General features: G+C 33.1%; 2 protein-coding genes across 2 annotated transcripts; one reads left to right on the forward strand and one right to left on the reverse strand.

Annotated features, from left to right (window-relative positions):
- Positions 1-126: 126 nt before the first annotated feature.
- On the reverse strand, positions 127-696 carry LOC128035513 (tropomyosin-2-like). Its single transcript, XM_052625285.1, has one exon. It carries the CDS (start codon positions 694-696, stop codon positions 127-129), a length of 570 nt encoding a protein of 189 aa, XP_052481245.1.
- A 5702-nt stretch (positions 697-6398) lies between these two features.
- Positions 6399-9074, forward strand: LOC105764398 (G-type lectin S-receptor-like serine/threonine-protein kinase At1g34300). The gene has a single exon (XM_012582948.2). The coding sequence runs from the start codon at positions 6538-6540 to the stop codon at positions 8908-8910; it is 2373 nt and encodes a 790-aa protein (XP_012438402.1). The 5' UTR covers positions 6399-6537; the 3' UTR covers positions 8911-9074.
- The last annotated feature ends 15176 nt before the right edge of the window (positions 9075-24250 follow it).

A 24250-nucleotide genomic window follows, 5' to 3' on the forward strand; every position in this document is an offset into this window, starting at 1 on the left:
ACCCTTTGATAATTTTTAATGCATGCAATGTGATGTATGAAAATGAATGCAGAGAAGGCATTAATTCTAGTTTCAATTACTTTCAGAAAGCTTTATTAGAAAATAAATTTCTTTACATAGAATGGGTTACAAATATGGCTTTGCCCTAACACTTAAGACATTAATCCTTTTAAGCAACGATGCCAACTCTTGTCCTCGATCTGACTCTAGCTCGTACTTTACGCTCAACGTGTCAGCTTGTACCGCCAAAGTTTGCAAGTGATCTGCCACTTCACGAATCTGCACAACAGCTTCTCCCATAATGTGATCCCTATTTCTGACTTGATCCTGGAAATAATGAAGCTGCTCATTCTGACGACCTTCCTTTGCCTCTAGATGCTTAATCCGACCCTCACAACTTTGTAATGCTGCTTCCAACTCTTTTATTTTACCCTTCATTTCTTCAATCTTGCTCAGACTTGCTTTCAGCTCTATTACAGAATTTCGACTTCTGTGTTGACGGAGAGACCCTTCTAACTCAACGACTCTGTCCTTTAGTTTTCCTTTTTCTTTTTGACTCTCTGACAAGCTCTTCTCCAAGGCTTCATTTCGTGCTTGGACTTCTTGGAATTTTCTTTCCCACCGGTCTGACTTGTTTCTTTCCTCTCGAATTTCTTCACGCCTTTCGCTCAAGTCTTTCCAAGCCCTAGTTCTCATGGATGACGCGACTTCTTGTAATCAGTCTTCAAGCTATCTAACTCCTCTTCAGCCTTGTGCTTCCCTTTCCTTAGTTTATCAGCCTCGAGCTTCTGAACATCCACATCTAGCCTCAAATTCACTTTTTCTTCCTCCATCTGCTCGATTTTCCTCTCTAATTCTGCATTTTTCCTTTCGAAGTCTTGCTTTATGATTTCTAGCTCAGTAGGGACAACACGCAAATACTCCTCTATTGACTGGCTATTTTCTGAACCCGGCCCAGGAATGTTATCGTTAATCCTCTTAGCCCACCATTCACCATATTCGAGAGTTGTCATGGGACCCACAGCTAATCCCTTCATTCGGCGAGTCTTATTCCATGCACTGACCATCTCTCGAACTCTCCTCTTGTAACCATCGCCTCTATACGAGAACTCACACTCGGCCAATCCCTGAGTTGCAGGCACGAACTGTCTTGACCTGTATTGCCTAAGTACTAGCAATGGTGCGTAACCAACGGCTCCCCAAATCCCAATCAAAGGAACTCAATCAAAATCCCCACATCGATATAGGATCTAACCTGGAAGCAACCATGGGGCTCTCCACTCAATATCGCCCTCCTGTAAATTTTGAAAAATAGCCATCCATTTCTCTTCCGAGATGTCATCCCTCCTCGGTGTAGCCACTATGTCATCCCTCTTCGGTGTAGCCACTATCTCTTTCAATGGTGAATAAATGTCAGAGAAGACCCGATATGAAACCTTATCGATCTTCCAAAAATGACTATGGAACCATGCAAGTAAAAGCTGCGCACATCCAATGAACCTACCGTCTCCCACTCTCCGGCATGCATTCAGTGACCTGAAGGTTTCTGCCAAAATTGCACGGACTGGTGTAACTCTCTTTTCAAGTCGATCAAATAAGTCAGTAACTGCCTCGTCAACATGCCCCAAAATCTTAGGGAACATAACCAAACCATATATACTTAAAGCAAAGACATCTACCTTCTTCCTTGCATCTGGGTGCGCTAGAATGAGATCCTTCAAAATTTTCCAAGGAATACACTTGCTATTTCCCTTTTGCCTGATCCGAGCTGTGACCCACTGCTCACTCATCCCCGTTATATTCATCAGCCTTCGAATAAACCTTATCCACTTGAATCTTCGAACACCGAAGTAAAGCCGTGTATTCTTCTATTGTAGGCACCAAATCAACCCTCCCAAACGTGAAACAACTATAAGCGGGGTTCCAAAATTGTGCGAGAGCCCGAAAGAGACGCTTATCCACCTTCATATCAAGCAAAAAAGGCAAATCCCCATAATTTGAATAAAATAATTGTCTAACCTCATCATTACACTGCTCCCAAACTTCTTTCAACTCCTGCAAGTTGTTCTGGGTTACGCTAACACGGGTGAAGTCCCACAATTCAGATATGTACCCCTCGGCCAAACTATCACCTTTCTCGCGCTGTGTGATTTCAGCCCAAGTTCGGACAGCCGCATTATCTTCCACGCTATCAAGAAACCCATTTCCCATGATAAGCCTTCTATCTAGCAATCGAATACGAACCAACGCCTTCTAAAATGAAATGCCATGTGATAGTAATGCCATGCAATCAGAGTAAAACATAAAAAGTCAGTAACAATTAAATATAATCCAACCAAAAATAATAAAAACTCCTAATTAGGCATTTACTAAGGTTAAGAGTAATTCTACCTAAGGTGAGTTCTTATGGTTCACTATATGTGGTTTGGTTTCTAGAGTAAAGGTACCCGAACCAGCAGATTCCTCGATCCTCACCCATTATAGGCTCATATAGACCGAGTTCGGTTCAGGGGAATACATTTTCCTATGGCTGCACGGAGATGAAAATCTCACGAAGACATAGGTGATGTATCCCGAAAGTGATCCACTATCCTGCACGGAGGTGAAAACCTCACGAAGGAGTAGCTTCTCACTCCCACTTAGAGGGGTAAAAACGACCGACGTTATGAGATGCAAAATGCAAATAAGATAACAGACTTAAACCAAACAAGCAAACAATGAAAATCAACGAGTGCAAAGGAAAATTATGATTTAAAAAAAAACTTTAATTTCCGACAAAAAGACACCAAATAATCAATTTATGGCTCGACTCTCGAAGTCCCCAGCGGAGTCGCCAAGCTGTCGAAACCATTTTTTTGAAAACAAAAAAATTAGTTATCGACTTTAAAAAATTGGAGTCGCCACCGATCCGTGATTTAGGTGTGATCGGCTCACCTTAAAACAAATTTGGTCTCTGAAATTTGAGAAAAGCAGTTAAAGTCGATTCACATACGAGGAAGGTTAGCACCTAATGCGCCCAAAAATCGGTACCAAATTAATTATTTAATGTCTTGGTGTCGAAAATTAAAAAGATTTTGTTAAATTCAAATGTTGAAATCTGAAAAGGATAATCAATTATTCAAGTCATGCGAAGAAATTGAGACCCAATACGTTAGGGTACAATTTCTCAAAATCCCCGAATTTTGAATATCACTTTTCAATTAATTTCAAAGAAAATCTTCATTTCGAGAAAATAATAGGTCATGTCCAATACGTTAGGACATAACCTATCGAATTCCCGAAAATGATTTTTATTTATTTTAAATAACGAATATTCTCGGTTATTTGGAATTAACGAAGAAAATCGGAACCCTAACGTATTGGGTCTTAATTTCTTCGCATGACTTGAATAATCGATTATTCTTTTCAAATTTCAATATTTGAGTTTAACAAAATCTCTTTAATTTTCTACTCCAAGACATAAAATAATCAAATTTGGTACCAATTTTTTGGGCGTTACGATGGTGCTAATCCTTCCTCGTGCGTAACTGACTCCCGAACCTGTTTTCTCAAATTTCGTAGACCAGAATTGTTTTTTTGGTGAGCCGATCACACCTTAATAAAGGATCGGTGGCGACTCTAATTTTTGTTTTTAAAGTCGATAACCAATATTTGTTTTCAAAAAAAATGGTTTCGACACCGAGTATTTGAAAACTTATGGATAAGTCGATTTCGATATTTAAACCAAATACAACTTTTTAGACGAAATAAAAATGTGAATGAACGATAAATCAGACCACGAGGTGCTAATTCGCAAGCTAAAACGTATAATAACGAATGACAAACAATCAATAAGTACAAGTGAGCAATACAAAACACACGAATTCCATGATTTCATATCACATATTATACAAATATTAACGACAATATTAAAAATTGAATTGGAGGTTAATATAATGATATAAAAACAGTACCATACATATAATAATAATTTAGCGTAAGTTAATGAGAAGATATAAAATAATATTATATGAGAGTTTATTTATATGAAGAACAATTAAAAATCAATGAAATATAAAGGAGAATTTTTATAAATAAAATGAAATACGTTAAAGATATGTACAAGTAAAAATAATAATAATAATAATACTAATACAGCATAACTTCTAAGTAATAATGCATAATAATTTTAGAATAATAATACACAATAACTTCAAAGATATGAATACATGATACAAGATGAAATAAAAAAATAATGCATCATAAGTTTAAAATAATAATATGTAGTAAACTCAAAATATAGTACATAATCATACGATAACTTTTATGTTGAAGTATAAATATTAAAAATAATATTAGATTTAAAATTACCTACATTTAAATAATAATGGGATAATAAATATTTAAGAAAAGAAAATATAAAACAACTTAATAAGGGTCAAATTTTAACTTAAAGCAGAATTAAAGGTAACAAATAGAAATAAATCAAAATGCGGGGGTTGAAACGAGAAACGCGAATAACAAGGGGACCAAAAGGGAAATATTCTCGTCCCTCAAAACGCGACACTTTAGCGTGGATTAAAATGAAACAAAAATGAAATAAGAGATTAAATTCGAAAATAAATAAAAGTACTAGATTGAAGCTCCCTTGAAAAGTGGAGGGACCATTTGCGCAAATAAGCCATTGAGATGAAACGCGTGGATCCTTCCCTCGGGTCGGGTCACCGCGCGGGTAATGGCCAATACGGTACCGTTTTGGAGCCACTGAGTCTAACCCCAAACGGTGCCGTTTCGAATACCTCCAAATATCACTCTAAACCCTAAATAAAAAAAAACCAAGTTACTTTCCTTTTCTTTTCAGAACAATCAGCAAACCTATGCCCCGTCTCTTCTTATCCGCCGCTTTTAGCCCAGAAACCCTTGCCGAACTCCGATCACGGCAAAGGAGACAAGGATTCCACGGCGAAAAATGAAGGTAATCCCTTTTCTTTTCTCTTTTAGTATGGAAAATAGAAAGAAGCAAAGAAAAATAATAGAGAAAATGCAGAGAAAAAAATAAATAAAGAAATAAATAAACAAAAAAAAATCGTGCATCCTTCTCAAATCTGATTTTTTATTCAGTATGTGTGTCCGAAAAAGAAGGATACAAGGGGTTTTTGTTCTTATAGCCTTTATCGGCCAAAGAAACTAATCAAGAAAACCAACTGAGCCTGAAAATAAAAATAAAAATCAAAAGAAAATCCCATTCGTTTTTGTTTTCTGCCGTGTTTTTGTTTGCGTTTGCAGGTACATCATACAGCTTCAGGGGGCGTGGCGCGTACGGAGGAGTGGACGTGGAGGCGTGGCACGTGGTGGTGGCGCACGTGCGATGGAAGGCTCTGGTGGCTGCGGCACTGAAGGCTCGTTGTGGCTGCTAGGGTTTCGGCGTTTAGGGAATGTTTTGGGCTAGGTTAGGGCTGGATTAGGCTTTGGGCTAGGCTAGTGTTTGGGCCATTGGGCCCGTTGTCATATATTTTTTTAAAATTGTTTTTAATTTGGTTTTATTTTTTTGGGTTTAAGCCGGGTAAAATTTGGGTATTACAATTATTATAGTATTATTATAGTATCTAATCTTATCGTCACCATTATTTTTACAATCTTAACATCAATACCGAGTGCCCGATTATGACTATCTATATATTTAAAGAATTAGCTGTTACAAATTTTGAATGTAAAAATCCAAAAAAATAAGAATTGAGTATGAATTTCACATGACTTGGTTTTTTTACTACTTCCATAAAAATAATTCAGTATCAAGGTTACTATACCTTTATATGGTTGTCGTTTGTTTCTGATTTGGGCGTATTGCGTAGGGTATATTCCATCATCATAGCCATAGGCGGCATTGGTTACTTGCCTCAAGACCATCACAAATTTAGTAATGACTTAATTTATCAATTATTTAAACTTTGACTTGAATAAAGAGGCAACCACTGGCTGATTTCCCTTAATTATATATGTGAAAGGAAAGCTTCTAACTATACAATCAACATCCTCTCAAAGTCTTTGTTCATCTGCACGATAAAATATCTAATAATAAAAGTTCAATTTTATACTTAAAAGGTTTTTTTGTCCATTAATTACTTCAACTTTATTTTTAATTTAAATTGGTATTTATGACTTTTTAGTTCAAATTAATATTTACAATAAATGATTTATTTTAACCGATTTAAATTATAAAACCAAAATCAATTACCAATTTAAACCAAAAATATTAAATTTATGTACCTAATTAAACAAACAAAAAAAAAACGAAAATACCAAATTAAACCATGAAACAAAGTTCAAATACCAAAATATATTTTACCCAATAAAAACTTCCACCCAGATTTCAAGTCAAGCATCACACAGTTCCCCCATAAATGGATTAATAAACCAAACAAATCCATAGTCAAAAAGTATTACGTTTTACCAAGTCAATCCATTCAAAGCCGCCATTAATACTCGACTTTAACTCTGTTCATTCTATAAAGAAACTATCTCCAATTTCTCCATTAACAAAGCAGCCATTGAAACACCATGTCTTTGCTTTTCTTCTTCTTCTATTTCTTGGCTCTCTTCCTCTGTAACCTTCCGCCATTGTTGTCCCAGCAAGGCCAATCCTTCAATTTCTCGGATTTCCCATGGACTCCATCTCAAAACAAGTTTCTTATCTCCTCAAACAAAGTCTTCGCTGCTGGGTTTAAGTCAATAGGTTCTTCTGCAAATCTCTACACTTTCTCTGTTTGGTATTACAACATATCTGGAAATAACACCCTTGTTTGGTCGGCTAATGATGATTCTCCGCTGACCCGAAATTCGTCTCTTGTGATCGGGGACAATGGCGAGCTTCGTTTAATAAACTCTTCGGGCCAAAACTTGTTGCCGGGGCAGCCATCAGCGACTGGTAATCGGAATTCGACGAGGCTGGTATTGGAAGATGGGGGAAATCTGACTTATGGGAATTGGCAGAGTTTCGATTTTCCAACCGATACCATTTTACCCAACCAGAAGATGAAAACAAATGGGACGACTATTCGTTCAAATAACGATAAATTCATCTTCCAGAACAGCAAAAGCCTTGTTTTCAATTCATCTCAATACTGGGCCACTGATAATCCGTTTCTGAGACTGGAATCAAGTGGGAAAGTGGTTCAAGCTAATGGGGCGACTTTGGTTTCTTCCGATTTCGGCGAACCCAATCGTTTACGAAGACTGAAATTGGATTCCGATGGAAATCTCAGGATTTACAGCTTTGATTTGAGATCCGGTGAGTGGGAAATCGTCTGGTTAGCCGTTCAAGAAATCTGCACCGTTCATGGAACTTGCGGGCCTAACGCTATTTGTATGAACGATGCAACGAACTCGGATTCAACATCTTGCGTATGCCCGCCGGCATTCAAGAAAAAATCGGGTGATAATTCTTCATGCGAGATCAAAATCCCGCTGGGGGAAAAGACCAAGTTTCTTCACCTGGATTACGTTAATTTCTCTGGCGGCGCAGATCAAAGTAATCTCAAGGTTCAAAATTTCTCCATGTGTCGATCCAGATGCTTGGCAAATCCAAATTGTTTGGGATTTGCGTTCAAACTTGATGGAAACGGCTACTGTGTGCTCCAGATTGATCGGTTGTTGTTCGGGTATTGGTCTCCGGGGACGGAGGCCGCATTCTACTTGCGCGTCGATAAATCCGAGACAGAACTATCCGAGTTCAGAGGCATGACGAGCTTGTTAGAAACGACATGTCCCGTGACTATAAGCCTTCCTTTACCGCCTGAAGAATCCGATACAACGACGAGGAATTTAGTGATAATATGTACCCTTTTCGCTGCTGAGCTTATTTCTGGGATTTTTTTCTTTTGGGGGTTCCTGAAAAAGTACATCAAGTATCGAGACATGGCTCGAACGTTCGGACTCGAGTTCTTGCCTGCAGGCGGGCCTAAACGATTCACCTACGCTGAGCTGAAAGCAGCGACAAATGACTTCTCGAATCTTATTGGGAAAGGAGGGTTTGGCGATGTTTATAAAGGGGAATTACCTGATCACCGCGTTGTTGCGGTGAAGTGCTTGAAGAATGTGGCCGGTGGGGATGGGGAGTTTTGGGCAGAGGTTACCATCATCGCTCGAATGCACCATCTAAACCTGGTCAGGTTGTGGGGTTTTTGTGCCGAGAAAGGCCAACGAATCTTGGTGTATGAGTTTGTCCCAAATGGTTCGCTCGACAAGTACATCTTTCGATCCACTCCAGTCCCCTCTAATGAATCGTTGGCCCAAGTCCCTAATGCCCTTATTCTTGATTGGAACATCCGATACAGGATCGCCCTCGGGGTGGCAAGATCGGTTGCATATTTACATGAAGAATGCTTAGAATGGGTGTTACATTGCGACATAAAGCCTGAAAACATACTTTTGGGGGATGACTTTTGCCCCAAGATATCTGATTTCGGGCTAGCAAAGCTGCGAAAAAAGGAGGACATGGTTAGCATGTCGCGTATACGGGGGACTCGAGGTTATATGGCACCAGAGTGGGTGAAAATGGATCCAATAACACCGAAAGCCGACGTTTATAGCTTTGGGATGGTGTTGCTAGAGCTGGTGAGTGGGGTTCGAAACTTTGATATGCAAGACTCATTGTTGGATAATAGTGAAGATTGGTATTTCCCAAGGTGGGCATTCGACAAAGTGTTTAAAGAAATGAAAGTGGAAGATATTTTGGACCGTCAAATTAAGCATTGTTTCGACAATCGAATGCATTTGGAGTTGGTGGATCGAATGGTAAAGACGGCTCTTTGGTGCCTACAAGATAGGCCAGAGGCTAGACCATCAATGGGGAAGGTTGCTAAGATGTTGGAAGGGACTGTGGAAATTACGGAACCTAAAAAACCCACAATCTTTTACTTGGTAGACGAATGAGACTTTAGGTGTTTTTTTGAAAGAGTATTCGTCTCTCACATCTAAGGCTATAGTAGGTGGATATCAAAATCTTAAAATAATATATATTTAATTGTTTATATTTGTATCTGCTCTAAATTTATTGTGGATAATAATTAGAATATATATATTAAATCTTAAAATAATAGATATTTGTATCTTGTACATAATCATATATGTGTATAGGGATATATTCCTCAAAAACAAAAATCAATATATCCCTCTTGAAAATAAACTTATATTAAGGGGTGAAAGCAGAAAATGTTTTAGGGGTCAAAATTAAATTTTAATTTTTACGATAATAAAATACAAATTCACAATTTAAATAACCTATACTTTATAATTTTTAAAGGATTAAATTAAATTTTATCATTTTAGAGAGGGCCAAAGTACAATTCTACCTCTACTAATTTAAAATTTTAAAAATTTAAAGAGCCTAAATAAATATTTTTCCATTTTAGGGTTGGGCCCTGCTTATATTCAATATTTACACTTAAGTTTAAGTATCAAACTAAGCTTTGACAATAGATTCAAGTATTTAATTGAGACAAAAAAATTATATATCAAGTTAAACATTGAAACTAAATTATGAAAAGGGTGAACTATCAAAATAGTCATTTCTATTTACCTCAGGTTACATTTTAGTTATTTATGTTTGAAATGTTACGTTTTAGTGACTTACATTAACATGTTGTAATATTTTAGTAACTGAGTCGTTAATTGTTGTCAACAATATAACGGTAACCTGACATGGCCCATTAAATCATAATTTCAAATAAAAATTTTAGGTTAAATTCTACAATTGGTCCCGATATTTTTTCGTTTGGTCAATTTACTTTTTTTCTTTTATGTTCTTTTAACTTTTCTTTATTTTCTATTCTCTTATGCTTCTCCCTTTGTTTTCCTCCTTTCTCCATCTCTTTGACATATTTTTTCTATGTTTTTCATTTGTTAAAACTTTTTATATTTATGAAAACATAGAAAAAGTACGTTAAAAGAAATGGAGAAGGGAGGAAAACAGAGTGAGAAGGAGAAGAGAATAGAAAATAAAGAAAAAAAGATAGGAAAGTTCAAAGAATATAAGAGAACAAAAATTAAATTGTTCAAAACGAAAAAAATATAGGGACAAATTATATAATTTAACCTTTTTTTTTGTGAAATGATAATTTAACGTGCCATGTCAGTGTATCGTTACACTGTTAACGGCAATTGACGCTCAGTTACTAAAATGCTACAACATGATAACGTAAGTGACTAAAACATAGCATTTCAAACATAAGTGACTAAAATGTAATATGAGAGAAACAAAAATGACTATTTTAATATTTTACCGTTAAGAAAAACCAAATAATAAGTTAACGAGAATGCAGTGTAGTAGAAGATAATTATGAATAAAAGTATTGAATAGGGCAAACTTTTTCAAATCATACAACAATAACATACACGAGGGCCTGGGCATTCGGCTATACGACATGTTATTAATGTTATATTCACACCTTCCTTTTTCTTCCCATTCAAATCACCAACTCTTCTGTTCTTGCCTAAAACATATTGAAAATATAAATAAAACCCAATATTAAATAAAATTAGACATCTTAAATTTGTTTTAAACTTCATATAAAAATTTATTTTATAAATTCATCTTTTGAAACAAATGCGAAAATGATAATAAAATATATGGAAAAAAACATACATTCATAAAGATCCGAGTTGTCAGCAAATATAATGCATAAAAGAATGAGATAACTTGAAAGAAATTTGGTATTTGCCATTGTATGAAATGAAATTTTGATAGTAATTATGTTGAGAACTTGGGTTTATATATATATATATATATATGGTTTTCGTTTTTTTCAGTGGCGGAGTCAAGGGGGTTGACAAGGGTTTTGGCCCCTTTAAAATGGAAAATTTCTCATTTAAGCCTTTTATAATTTATAAAATTTTAAATTATGAATGGTAAATTATATTTTGGCTCCCAAAAAATGATAAAAATTTGATTTAATCTTTTAAAAATTATAAAGATATAGACTATTAAAATTGTGAAATTGTATTTTATTATCATAAAATATACAATTTAAGTCCGACCCTCAAAAAATTTTCTAGCTTTGCAAGTAACTTTTTTTCTTAAAGTGGATATGATTTTTCACTAATATGAAAGAATTATTGTATTCAGATCTGGTTAAGATCTTGGGTTTATACATATGGCACTTAATCTTTTAAGGGTTTCTTTTGGAAAGGGAATATGAATTTTTACTAATAAGGAAAAATTATTTTGAACCTTTTAAGTTTTATAGTTTTCACCCATCTATACTATTATTTAAAATTTTTATTGAGTTGGTGTCATCAAATTTTAATTTAGTTAAATAAATTATGAAAATATCATTTAATTATAAATAAATTATATAATTTTAAGGGTACTTTTGTCTTTTATTATTTTAATAAAATCAATGGACATATCTCAAAACTATCGTGAATTATGGTTTAATGTGTAATTGTATACATGAACTTTAATTTTGTGCAATTTTATACATGAAATTTTGATTTGATCTAACTCTTGTAAATTATTAACACAATTATTCATATAACATTATTTTATGTTTATATATTGCATATGTAAATAATTATATTTATTCAATATAAAAATAAATTGATGTATTTATTTCTTTACATGTGCATCATTAAATCAAAATTAAAGTTTCAAATATACATTTGAACCACGATTAGAGTTTTATGTGTATAATTGCACCAAATTAAAGTTCATGTATACTGATTGCACATTAAATCAAAATTCATGTATAATTTTGATATTTATCCCTAAAATCAATATAAATTTTGCATATGTTGAAATTTGAACTCATGCCACTAGCATCTATAAAATATTTTTTACCACTTCAACAAAAAAATATTTTGATATTTTTATACATTTTCAATGTTGTTACATAAATTGTTTGTTTAACTATACTATTAAATTTGTGCGTGTTAGGATTTGAACTAAGGCCACTAGCACCTATAAAATCTTTTTTTTTTTAATTTCATCAAAAGCTTTATTTTGATACTTTAAGCTCTTGGTTGAGTTGGTGTGACGAGTTAATCGGATATTAAACTATCCTTATATATTTGAAACAAATTATATCTTACAAATGTTACTTTTGTCTTTCTCTTCATTTTAGTAAAATGAGTGTAAATTTTGCATATGTTAGACATTTGAACACATGTCACTAACATTTATAAAATGTTCTCTTTACCACTTTAACCAAAGTTTTATTTTCGTAAATTTAAACATTTCAATGTTATTACATAATTTACTGTGAAATTTAAACTCATTTTTATTTAAATTCGTAAGTATTGTATATGTGTTGCTATTATTATTAGTTTGAACCTTACATTTTATTAATTATTGTATGTTATTTTTAAACGTGTTCTAAATAAGTAGTTTCCACGTGCATTGTGATAGAATTTCTAGTACTTTTTAAGATCTTAGTTTATATATAGCTTTGGATTAATATTTTGAATCTAAATTTCTTCGTCAATATTTTGGATCTTAGTTTATATCTTTTGTCAATTGGGTCATTATTTTTCTTTTGGAGCTAAATTTGGTTGTTAATATTTCAAAAGAGTTAAATCGCTTTTAATGAAATATTGACTAAAATATTAAATTTTAACGATGTTGGTATGACATCAACGTGGCAATCCACATATACTTTATGCTAACATAACACTATTTGTCTTATATATATCATGTCAACAAATAATTTAAAATTTATAAAAAATATTCAGAATTTATAACTATAAATTATAAAAATTCAAAAATATTAGCATAGAGTACATGTGGATTGTCATGCAGACTAAAATGTTTAAAAATTTAAAGTTTTAGTCAAGATTTTCGTTAAAAACTCTCAATTTCACTCTTTTTAAAAGTTTATGATTAAATTTGACTCCTTTTAAAATGTAGAGTGCCAACTTTAACTAAAAAAGAATAAGGGTAAAATTGACAAAATAGATAAACATTAAGGTTAAATTTGATATTATGTCAAAATTAAATTCTTATATATGTATAACACTTTTTATGAAAGCGAATTTTGGTTATTTAGAAGTTGAAAGTTAATCGAACAACTGAATATATTTAATATAATTGTACTTTTCATGAATGTAAATCTTTTAATAGATATGAAACCTCTAAATATTGTTTAACAGTTGAAAGTTTCTTTTACGTTAAACAACTATAAATAGTTAGAATTTTTAATTTACTACAAAATTTAAGTACATGATCTTAATAAATAGAAAATGAAATGTGGTTATTAGATTATTAAAATATTGATCATACAAAAAGGTATGTAAATATATGCATATTTTATACCTATATAAATGAATTCCTTCCCTATATATGCATATTGTAACGGGCTAATTTTATCCGGCCCGAATAAAATAAAGCAAACCAAAAATAAAAAAATAAAGTCCAAAATAAGAACAGTCCATTTACAACAAATATAGCCCAATATACTACAAGCCCAGTGGCCCAAAACACTTAAAAATTTTTAGAAAGTTAGAAACCCTAGGGTTTCCCGTATAGCCATAGGAAAATGTATTCCCCTGAACTGAACTCGGTTCGTATGAGCCTATAATGGGTGAGGATCGAGGAATCTGCAGGTTCAGGTACCTTTACTTTAGAACCAAACCACATATAATGAGCCCTAAGAACCTATCCTATGTAGAGCCACACCAAACCCTTAATGGTCACCCGATTAGGTGCTCTATTTATTTCTTATTTCTTGCTTCAAATTCTAGTTTGTATGAAATATACTGACTTGTTTCGTTTTGTTTTGGCTGTGATTGCATTGCATTTTCATCATAGAAAAGGGTGTTGATTCACGTTCAGTGCTAAATAGAGAGCTTGTCATGGAAAAAGAATTTCTTGATAAAGTGGAGGACAATGCGGCCATTCGAATATGATCTGAGAAGACATAACAAGAAAAGGGTGACAACCTGATGGAGGGATACATGTCAGAATTATGGGATTTCACTCGCATCTGTGTGACTCAAAATAATCTCCAACAGTTGAAAGAGGTATAGGACCAATGGGATGACGAAACCAAACAACTATTCTACTGTAACTATGGTGATTTACCTTATTTACTCGATGGCAAGGTGGATAAACACTTGTTTCGAGCTTTAGCTCAATATTGGAATCTCACCTACAACTGCTTTACTTTTGGGAAAGTAGATTTGGTGCCTACTGTGGAGGAGTACACAACTTTACTTCGTTGCCCGAGGATTTAAGTCGACAAAGCTTATTCTAGAGCCGCCAACGTCCCGGCTTTCTTAAAGAAGGTAATGAGCATTACGGGGATGAGTGAGCAATGGGTCATGGCTCGGATTAAGCAAAAAGGAGATAGTAAATGTATCCCTTGGAAAAGTTTGCGAGATTTGATATTGGCACGTCCGGACACGAAGAAAAGGGTCAATGTCTTCGCCTTGAGTATCTACAGGTTAGTAATCTACCCCAAAGCACTAAGGCACATAGATGAGACAGTTTCAGATCTATTTGACTGGCTTGACAAAAAGGTCACGCTCGTCCCAGCAATTTTGGCTGAAACTTTCATGTAACACCCATAACCTGTATCCGTCGCCGGAATAGGGTTACAAGGCATTACCATATAAGACACGGCTCAAAATAGTCATATTACACATGCTTTAAAATCCCACCATTCGAAACATATATACTTCTTACTCATATCATTCAAAAATCAAATTATAAGATAACTCATCACATTACAAATTCCATGCGCATACATTAAGACATCCAAGCATTTTTTTTTACTTCTTAAGCTGAATATCAAACATATTAATTCATACTTCTATTCATGTGCATAAAACCAAACAATCCATATCGCTTGGCTTATTGTCCATCAGAAAATGCAGCATAATCAATTTCACCAAATAGTCAAGTTTAGCATATAAACATCTTAGCCACAAATGCAATTAACCTAATCAAATATGCACTATTTTTTTAAAAAACTCAACTAATAAGACATACATGCTTAACTTCCCGTTTAAGTGCAAAACATGTGTATGCTTTGCCATTCATCTTATCTTCTATTCGGCTAGCAAACTAACCATACAATTTACACCCAATTCGCATGCTAATTATTAAGCCTAAAATACATATAAAACCAATTCATACTTTACTCACTTGACTAACATTAGCCATTTTCCAAGTACTTTAGCCGATTCAAAACGTGCCAATTCCATACAATATAAATCATGTCAAAATTTCATATACACACCCAAATCAATTTATTATATATATCTAGTCATGCAAATTAACTTCTATATAACATTTAAATCACATACAACCTTTGCCATCCTATATTAAGCCTAAATAGTCAAATTTGTAACACCCCTAACCCGTATCTGTCGCCAGATTAGGGTTACGAGGTATTAATAGACATAGCACAATTGAATACAATTAAAACAAAGTCTTAATTCAGAAAGTGATTTAAAGAAATAAATATATTTTACTAAATAAAAAAAATAACTAATTATACATAGTGAACCATTCAGTTTAAAACAAAATGACATCTCATATTAAGCAGTCAAAATCAATTTATCCGAGTATGTTCGAATATAAATATTTATACATATATATATTTATTCAACATATATTAAACCTATGTTTTCATGTTTGCGAGTTACAAGTATATATGTCTATATCGATTATCAAATCCTATAAATATAAGTATATGTACTATCATCTCTTAATTTACTAAAGGAAATTTTGTTTGTCATATGATCTTCAAATAAATATATTTATACTTCATAAAATACACCAACCAAACATGCAAAGTCAAACATCATTTTAATCTCAAAATATTCTAAACCACAAAGCCAAAATTTCACCTATCAAGTTTATATATAAATACCAAAACCGCATATACATATTCATAATTATTTATACAAAACCATTTACAAAAGTTTTTCATTTCATTACCTTATAACAATGCATTTCATATCCCATTTTAAATATATATACTATCATATAAATTCAACCTTTAGTCCTATGAATTTAGCTTCCCATTTGTATAACCTTGATCAAACTCAATTCCAACAACTAAAACATTTATATAATTGAACATTCATTCAATGCTTATAATATGTTAGTAAAACATTTCCAAAATTTCGCATATATACTTCCATTTATATGCATAATATATATCTATATATATCTATATATATATTCATCTGGAACTAACTCTAACAAACCACACAACCATGCATAAATATAATATGTCTCGTATAATACTAAACCTCAACCAAAATATGCATAATTATTCACTAGCATATAGCCTGTTAGGCTTGAAGCCTGACTCAGAACACCGGCATTAAGCCTGCTAGACATTAAGTCTGAAAAATTTACCGGCATTAGGCCTGCTAGGCACAAAACCTGAATATCACAAATACGAAGATAATTCCTCATATAATTCTTACTAGCAATACACATGTTCGAAACATTTATGTATAATTCATGTAAACATTAACCTCACTTCAAGAAATTTGCAAACCATGTTCGAATTATATAGGTATTTAAAATTCATACTTTTAATTCAACTCAAGTAATTGTATATACATTTATATCCATTCAACCACACACATTCATATATATAAAGTTCATACCTTAAATTTATTTCAAGAATCTATATATACATACACCTATACTTGAACCTCACACATTTACATGTATGTTTTTCACATCTTTAATTCAACTCAAAACTTATACTTATATATATATATATATATATATATATATTCAAAATTCACATATACAATATAATATACATACCTTTAAATCAATTCCAAAATTTATACAAGTATATATATATATATATATATATATATATATATATATATATAACTTCCATACTTCAACTAAATTCAAGAACCTATATGTGTATACATATATATTGAACAATATATATATCATTCACACTTTAATTAAATTCATTCTATATACTTTTTATCACAGCTCATTAAGAATACAATAAATATACACGTATATATGTTGATTTAATAACATTAAATTGCTAATAGACTTACCTCGGAAGTGTAAAATCGAAACCGGACGATTAGTCGACAACTTTAGCTTTTCCCCAATCCAACTCCGATTTCTTTGGTTCTTGATCTAAATATATTCAAAATGAGCTAGTTTAAATATTATTACATTCAATTTAGTCCAAAAAAACATAAATGGGCAAATTACCATTTTGCCATTGACATTTACACTTTTTGCAATTTAGTCCCTATTGCATAAAACACAAAATACACAAAATTTGTCCACACCATACAAGGGCCGAATGTTCCTAGTGTTTAGGCAAGTCCACACATTTTATTTATTTCATATTTTAGTCCCTTAAAATTTTAATTTCACAATTTAGCCCTAAATTCTCAATTTCACCAAAAATTCAAAGACAAAACATGTTAATCTTTCACATATCTTACATATTTCATCATCAACTATCACAAAGCTCAAACATTCATCAATGGCATATCACAAAATCAACACCAAATTCAAAAATTAAAGCATGGGTCTTGTAGTACACAAAGTAACGATCTCAAAAACGTAAAAATTATCAAAAATCGAAACAAAACTAACCTTAATCAAGCTATGAAAGTGCCGAACTTTAGAAAGCCATAGTTGAGTTTCTTTTTGCTTAACATTCGGCTTGGAGAAATATATGTCTATTTACTTAATTAACCTTACTTAATTAACATATATTATAATATATGTCTATTTACTTAATTAACCTTACTTACTAAATATAAAATATATATACATTAAGGTTAGTCTTGACTTTAACCGTCCACTACCTATATAGTGGTTAAATTGCACCTTTAAGCCTCCCGATTTAAAAGGCAACAACAATTAGATGCTTTTAAATTAAATCCCTAAATTTTTATTTTACGCGATTAAGCCCTTTTTATCAAATTGAGCACTCAAACGATCAAATTTTCATATGAGATTTTCACAATTAGTAATTCACATACTGCAAATACCAAAAACAATTTAAAAAAAATTTTTGACTCGGATTTGTGGTCCCGAAACCACTTTGTCCAATTAGGCTCAAAATCGGGCTGTTACAAAATCATAATAATGACATAAACATTTCATAAACTTAAAAGAACACATACAATGCAAATATTTCATACTTACAATAACAAGTCAATTACCATAATCGATCATACCACTATGTATACATATAGCACATTTTGTAATTCAAGCATTAAAACCATTAGTCCTTTACATACCGAATTATCAAATAACTTATCAACCGAATATATATATAATAATATATCAATTTCCATTTTCAATCCATTTCACCAATGTACTCATGCCATTACAAATTTACTCAAATTAACCATTTAAATTTACCAAATATTCATAGCATAACATAGTCCACACATAATGAATACAACCAAATTCAAAATTAACATATAACTAAATACTTAACTACATGATTTGATCACCAATGCCGAATCACAAACTAGATTATGACCATCACCTATATTTACATCACATAAATCGAAATAACCATTATTTCATCTTCAATATATATCGTATTTTACCTATTTAATCAAGCCAAATCTCAATACCATTCCATCACACAAATTAGACCATAATTCATGCTTACAAATTAGGCTAATACATGACTGAAAATCACTATCATTAGCATCATTAACAAACCACAACCATAACACATCCATCATCCATATCAAGCTTACCAAAATAAAATAATTATAAACCATATATATATCATTACGTCTTACCAAATTCATATACCAAGCATACCCCACACCTTTACTATGACCAAAATTGCTTAAACCTTGGATCATTAGCATTAGATCAAGCCATTTTCGCATGGCTAAATATATATACAAAAACTAAATTAAAACTAGCCTATACATGCCACATAACTAAAAACTCAAAGCTTTAATTTACCGAAGCGATAAACCGGATAGTGTGATGACGACTCCAACGAATTCTAACCCGAGCAAGTCTTTGGAACTCTAAAAATATAGGAAAAACACACAGAGTAAGCTATTACAGCTTAGCAAGTCATGAGCAATTAGATAACTTAACAACATTTAATTAGTTACAACAAAATCAAATAATGTTTTCCATATTCATATCCATTTCCATAATCGAAAAATACATTTATCAAACACATACTATACATCAAATCCATATTTAACCGAATACACATAAGTTTAACATTTGGCCAAATATATATATAATGTCATTCACATGTGCACTCTCATTTTAACCTCATTATTACATATCAATTTTGACCGGATATAAACTACATTATCAACTCATTTTTAACCAAATTAAATTATACTAGCATAATCACATTTAACCTCAAGCTTAACGTTTCATATAAAACATGTGTTTTCTTAAGTAAATCTTATCTTAACCGAATGTATATGTATATATATTCAAAGTGTCATTCAATTCAAAGACATAATATCATTATATATCCGAATATATATTTACACACGTATACATATAATTTTGAATCAAAATATAACATCATATGCATATACATAACATATGGCCGAATATACTTCACCAATGTACATATGCTCATATTAGTAACTTATATAATTTGTATCACATACCAACTGACCAACTTACCTTATTTTTAAACAAGTAGTCAAGTAACTCATACCTGATCGTTTTAGCTCGTTTTACACCTTCGATCACAACTTATCATTGCCCGTTGAACCATTCAGAATTTAATAGGATACTCGGATAATCACATATATCGAACAATGCCAATGTCCCAGACGTGGTCTTACATGCTATCTCATATCGATGCCACTGTCCTAGACAAGGTCTTATACGAATCAAATACAATGCTAATGTCCTAGACATGGTCTTACACGTAATCACATATATCGATGCCATCGTCCTAGACGTGGTCTTACACGAGAACACATATCGGAAATCCTATGTCATGACATATGTATCCTAGCTATTCTTAAGGTTCGTACGGGGCTTTCTGACGTCGTAACTCGATCGAAACGAATTCATAAACATAGCTTCCAAGCTTATTTTCATTTGGTTAACACATGTATGATTTCACATATTTCCTTTCAGCATATAAAATTCATATTTAATTAAAATAAACAATATATATTTGCTTATAGACTTACCTCGGATTTATCTGAAGACACAAAAGAGTGAAAATCCGAAAGCTCTTTTTTGTAGTTGTAATTATAATGCCAAAAAATCAAGTCGGCACAGTCGTCTTTATGTTGATCGTTACAGGCCTCTTGAATCTTCTATTTACCTACTTATTTCTTTTTCTTTGCTTTGATTTGTTCTTTGTATGAAATGTGGCTTTATTCTTGTTTTCTTTCTTTTTGATAGGAATTCTCTTATTAAGACCCTATGAATCAATTGAAACTTCAGATTCATACCAGAACCGCGATGATTCAATAAAACCTTCAAACTAAGTCCAAAGATTCTTTGAGTAAGAACCATTGGATCATCACTTATTCAAGCAACTACAGAAGGGTGACGAAGCTTCTTTGCATGACGGGTATATAGAACGACTATTCAACTACTATTTTTTTCCCCGATCCAAGTCCGATTTCTTTTTTTCTTTATCTATACAATTTCAAATTAAGCTCATTTAAACACAATTTCATTCAATTTAATCCAAAAACACATAAATGAGAAAATTACTAATTTACCCTTGACATTTTATACTTTTTACAATTTAGTCCGATTTGCATAAAACACAAAACATACAAAATTTACACATACCAAGCTTTGGCTGAATATTCATTATGTCCATACAAGCCCAAAAAATTCATTTATTTCACATTTTAGTCCCTCAATTTATTATTTTTGCAATTTAGCCCTAATTACTCAAATTCATCAAAATTTCCAATACAAAACATACTAACCCAAAACATATCTTCAATAATTCATCATCAAACATCACAAAACACAATTATTCATCAATGTAATAACTCAAAATATTCATCAAAATCAGAAATTGAAGCATGGGTCGGGTAGTATTTGAAGCAACGATCTAAAAAACGTAAAAATTATCAAAAACTGAAACAAAACTAACCTTGAATTAGCTCCAACAATGGCCGAATGTATGAACTTCTTCTTTTTTTTCGTAGTATTTTAGGCTAGTTTATGGGCAAAATGAAGGACCACTTTCATTTTATTATATTATAACATATAATATATTAAATCATTTACTTAATTAACCTTTAATAATAAATATAAAACCTTTATATAAATAAGTCAAAACCGTCCACTAACTTAAATTATGGCCAAATTTCAACTTAAACACTCCATGTTAAAAAGACAAATGCAATTTGGCCCTTGCACATTAAACCACCAAATTTTTATTTTACGCGATTAAGCCCTTTTATTAAATCGAACATCTAAACGATAAAATTTTTAAACAAAATTTTAGCACATACTAATTCAAACATTATAAACACCAAAAATATTTTTAAAATATTTTTTTTCTGACTCGAATTCGTGGTCTTGAAACCATCGTTTCGATTAGGATCAAAATCGGGCTGTTACATTTCAGATCTTTGAGTGCATGCCGGAGAGTGGGCGAAGGAAGATTTATCGGGTGTGCACAACTCTTGCTAGCTTGGTTTCACAGCCACTTTTGGAAAGTAGAAAAGGTTTTCGAGCATTTTCCGAGAATTACTCTTCGCTGAAACAATCCGTAGCTATACCAAGGCGAGAAGACATTTCGGAGGAGAAAAGGATGACAATTCTCCAGAGTCTCCAAAATGAAGAGGTTGAATAGAGAGCTCCTTAGATGATCCCTAATGGTATTCTGTATCGATGTGAAGACTTCGATTGAGCCCCTCTACTCGGGATATGGGGAGCTATTGGATATGCTAACCTACTTACGTTGAGGCAGTATAGATCGAGGCAGTTCATATTGATAACGCAAGGGTTGGTTCAGTGCGAGTTTGCGTACAAGGGTGACAATTACAAGAAGAAGGTTCGTGAAATATCAAACGCTTGGATTCAAACTCATAGAATAAAAAGATTTTCACAAATCTCATGATAACCCTCAAATATGATTAGTGGTGGGGTAAAAGAGTCAATGACAATGTCCCCATGTCAAGTTAAGAAAACACTTGGCCAATGGAAGAACATCTACAAGTGATCCCGTCTGAGCTAGAAATCATAAAGCAAAACTTTGAAAAGAGAAGTTCAAAACTGGGGAAAAAGATAGAACAATTGAAAGAAGAAGAGATGCAGCTAGGATTAGACGTCGACGTTCAGAAGTTAGAGGTCGAAAAGATGAGAAAGGAAAGAACAAGGCTGAGGAAGACTTGAACAGTCTAAAAAAATATTATAAGAAGTTGTGTTTGTCGATAAGGACTACTTGGTTGGGAAAAACATCAGAACAATGGCGGCAATAGATTAAAGAAGAAAAGATTAGAGCCGATCAATGGGAAAAGAAATTCTAAGATGCTTGAGTTCGAGAAGAGGCTCCAGAAAAGAGTTTGTTAGAAAGCTGAAATGAACCGGTTGGATTAAAAGCCTGGGTAGCAGAATTAGAAAGGTCGCTTCATCAGTATCGTAGTCGCAACTCCGCAATTGAGTTGAAAGCAAACCTAAACAAGATTGAAGAGCTGAAGGGAAAGATAGAAGAACTCGAAACCGCACTGTAAAATTACGAACTTCGAGTTGAGCTTCCTGAAACAAACAATTAACACTGGAAAGAGCAACTCCAACGCTCTCAAGGTCAGGTTAAGGATAGATATCACATCATGGGCGAAGCTGCGACTCAAGTACGGGAAATGGTCGATCATTTGCAAGCCCTAGCAGTTCAAGCTAACATGCTGAGCTTAAAATACGAATCAGAATCAGATCGAGGCCGGGAATTAGCCTAGCTCCTTAGGAAAGTCAAGGCTTTGAGTATTAGGGCAAGTTCGTATATGTAAAATATCCGTTTTATGTAAAAAGATTTGTTTTCTAGTAAAGTTTTTCTGATAGAATTAAATCAGAATCAATGCCTCTTTTTGCATTCATTTCATACATCAACATTACATTTCATCATATGCATTAAATTTCATAAAAAGACCCTAATTAATCAAAATTATGACAGTTACCCTAGAAACTAATAAGAATCTACCAATTGAATATCGTTACGGTACCCGCAGTAAGACCAAAGCAATGGATCAAAGATTAGAGAGATTAGAACAGATTCAAAAGGACATGCAAGATCAGTTGTAAGCGCAACTGGAGGAACAATTAGCTAAAGTACAACAAGACATGAGGGATCAAATACAAGAATCCCAAAGAAGTATGATAAGCCAGTTGACACAGTTGCTGGCCTACCCCTAGGCTTTACCCCGGTAAATGTCTAAGCCAACCAGAAACATATCTACGAAGGGTACCCATTACCATAAGACTTCAACCATATCAAGTCGGTACCTCAGCGCCGGTTAATTACCCGGCGGGTTCAAGTTCCAACCCCGGGGATAATCTTACCAACCCAGTAATTCCCGATTTAGACGACATGACTGAAATGGATAGGGCAAAGATTGAATTGCCAAAAGAACTAGAAGATCGGTGCAAGTGGTTAGAAGAGAAATTCAAAGCTATGGAGAAGCCGATTACCTTTGCGGGGTTGATGCTAAGGAGTTGAGCTTAGTCCCTGATCTAGTGCTCCCACCAAAATTCAAAACTCCAGAATTTGAAAAATATAATGGGACTAGTTGTCCTGAAGCCTATATCACAATGTTTAGTCGAAAAATGACGGGATACGTCAATAATGACCAACTGTTAATCCACTGCTTCTAGGATAGTTTGATCGAGTCGACCGCTAAGTGGTACAACCAGCTAAGCCGTGCCAAAATTAGTTCATGGAAAGATTTGGCACAGACTTTCATGAAACAATACAACCATGTGACTGACATGACACTCGACAGAATTACACTGCAAAACATGGAAAAGAAGCAAAGTGAAAGCTTCAGGTAGTACGCTTAGAGATGGAGGGAGGTGACAATGCAAGTTCAGCCATCTCTTTTGGAGAAAGAAACGACAATTCTTTTTATAAATACTCTTAAAGCCCCGTTCATTAACCATATATTGGGAAGTGTTACCAAGAGTTTCTCAGATATAGTAATGTCTGGAGAAATGATTGAAAATGTAGTAAGTAGTGGGAAAATAGAAGCAGGGGAAAACGGTAAAATATCAGTCCCGAGAAAGAAAAAAAATGAAGTGAACACCGCGAGCGTGTATAATAAAAGCTATTCAAAATCG

Source organism: Gossypium raimondii, chromosome 12 (genome assembly GCF_025698545.1).
Source record: "Gossypium raimondii isolate GPD5lz chromosome 12, ASM2569854v1, whole genome shotgun sequence".
In the NCBI taxonomy this organism is placed as follows: domain Eukaryota; kingdom Viridiplantae; phylum Streptophyta; class Magnoliopsida; order Malvales; family Malvaceae; genus Gossypium; species Gossypium raimondii.

What these genes read in the sequence shown, in the direction of transcription:
- LOC105764398 (XM_012582948.2), top strand. Translation starts at nt 6,538, where the DNA reads ATGTCTTTGCTTTTCTTCTTCTTCTATTTCTTGGCTCTCTTCCTCTGT.
- LOC128035513 (XM_052625285.1), bottom strand. Translation starts at nt 696, where the DNA reads ATGAGAACTAGGGCTTGGAAAGACTTGAGCGAAAGGCGTGAAGAAATT.